We start from the raw sequence: 1,648 nt of genomic DNA, 5'->3' as shown, positions 1-1,648 counted from the left end.
GAATAAAATAACAAATATTGTTTGGGGGTAAGTGAGTGAATCTTGTGGGCGATATAAATATATAAAAGAAAGTAATAAACATAATAAACATAACAAGTTTTTCTTGTGATCATCATTATTTTTTAGAATATTTTTTTCCCATTGTTTCCCCCCAAAAGATTACATGGTTTTTCATTTTGAAATATAAATTTTTTAAATATCAACAAAATAATAATTTTAGGTCATTCAACTCTATTTTAAAAGGTGGGAAGATTTGGCAAAGCAAGACATAAAACAACTACTCAAAATACTAGAAAGCGATATCATGTCACACAACAACCACCAAGCATCATCTTCCACTCCCGGTCGTCGGCCTCCAGGGCGTCCGCTTGGCTCCAAGAACAAACCCAAAATTCCTATCATAGAAAACCGTGACAACCCTAATGCACTAAATTCTCATGTCCTTGAGATCACTTCTGGATCCGACGTGTCACAAAGTCTCCTTGATTACGCTCGTCGTCAAGGGAGGGGCATCAGTATCCTCTATGGAAATGGAATAGTGACGAATGTTAGGCTTCTTCAACCAATAGGAAATGTTATAATCCTTCAGGGAAGTTTTGAGATACTCTCGATATCAGGTACAATTTTTCCTTCAGAAACACTATCAAGTGTAGGAGGATTGGTAGTTTATTTAATGGGGACGTCTGGGCAGGCAATTGGGGGGAATGTCATGCCCCCTCTAATGGCTTCAGGTCCAGTGACTTTGATGGTTGCTTCTTTTGCAAACACTGCACCTGAAAAGATTTCTTTGGTGACCAATGATCTGATAGAAAATGAGCGTGAACATGTGACTAACAGTGATACTGACTTTCTCAATGCTGGAGAATCAACATCTGAAATGATAAACATGATGAGTTCCAAAACTCACTATTTGTCCTCTTCTACCCAAGGTCGTACATTCGGATAAAATGCTATCGCACTGCAAAATCACCACACAAACCTCCATGTTTCTAGCTTGATCGATTAGTAATTTACATATTGATGTTCAATAAAATTCAATAAATATTATTATGGAATTGTATTGTTTGTTTTTAAAACATTCCAGTTTATTTAAATGAATAATTTTGTAGGTGGAATAAAATTTCGTTGTTTTGGACTTACTCTTTTTCACTCATTCACTTACGACTCTCCATATATATAATAAATATGAATAATTATTTCTCTATCATGATAAGTTAAGTTTAATCATAGTATCTTTTTAATAAACAAATTTATTTCATGTATAGATCTTAAATTAAGTGAAAACAAAGGTTATGGTGCAGGACAAGTCAATAAATTAATCGTTTAGTCTGTCTTGGTGTTAAGACAGTTGATATATTATGCCAATTTAGGTGTGGTAGGCTCAAGAAGGTTGGTCGAGTTTATATCTAGATGAAAATGAAGATTTACAATAGTAAAAGAGAAATAAAACAAAAGAGTGGTGTTGTGATGAACCAAACCTTATAAGAGATCCAAAGAACGATAATATAAGCTGATATAGCATAAAAACTTCCCTCTAACAATACCATAAATATTTTACCTCCATGGAGTCATAGATTTGGTGAATTGGGAGCTTAATAATATTTTGGAAAAAAATTATTAGTAAAATGTTCCATCTTAGTAAAATTTA

The 1,648-nt window shown here is 33.4% G+C and overlaps 1 protein-coding gene across 1 annotated transcript; it reads left to right on the top strand.

Annotated features, from left to right (window-relative positions):
• The first annotated feature begins 253 nt into the window (after nt 1-253).
• Nucleotides 254-998, top strand: LOC127083386 (AT-hook motif nuclear-localized protein 29-like). Its single transcript, XM_051023699.1, has one exon. It carries the CDS (start codon nt 305-307, stop codon nt 944-946), a length of 642 nt encoding a protein of 213 aa, XP_050879656.1. The 5' UTR covers nt 254-304; the 3' UTR covers nt 947-998.
• The last annotated feature ends 650 nt before the right edge of the window (nt 999-1,648 follow it).

This window comes from Lathyrus oleraceus, chromosome 5 (genome assembly GCF_024323335.1).
Source record: "Lathyrus oleraceus cultivar Zhongwan6 chromosome 5, CAAS_Psat_ZW6_1.0, whole genome shotgun sequence".
Lineage (NCBI taxonomy): Eukaryota > Viridiplantae > Streptophyta > Magnoliopsida > Fabales > Fabaceae > Lathyrus > Lathyrus oleraceus.
The sequence above is the reverse complement of the archived record's forward strand: the minus strand, read 5'-3'. Positions and strand labels throughout refer to the sequence as shown.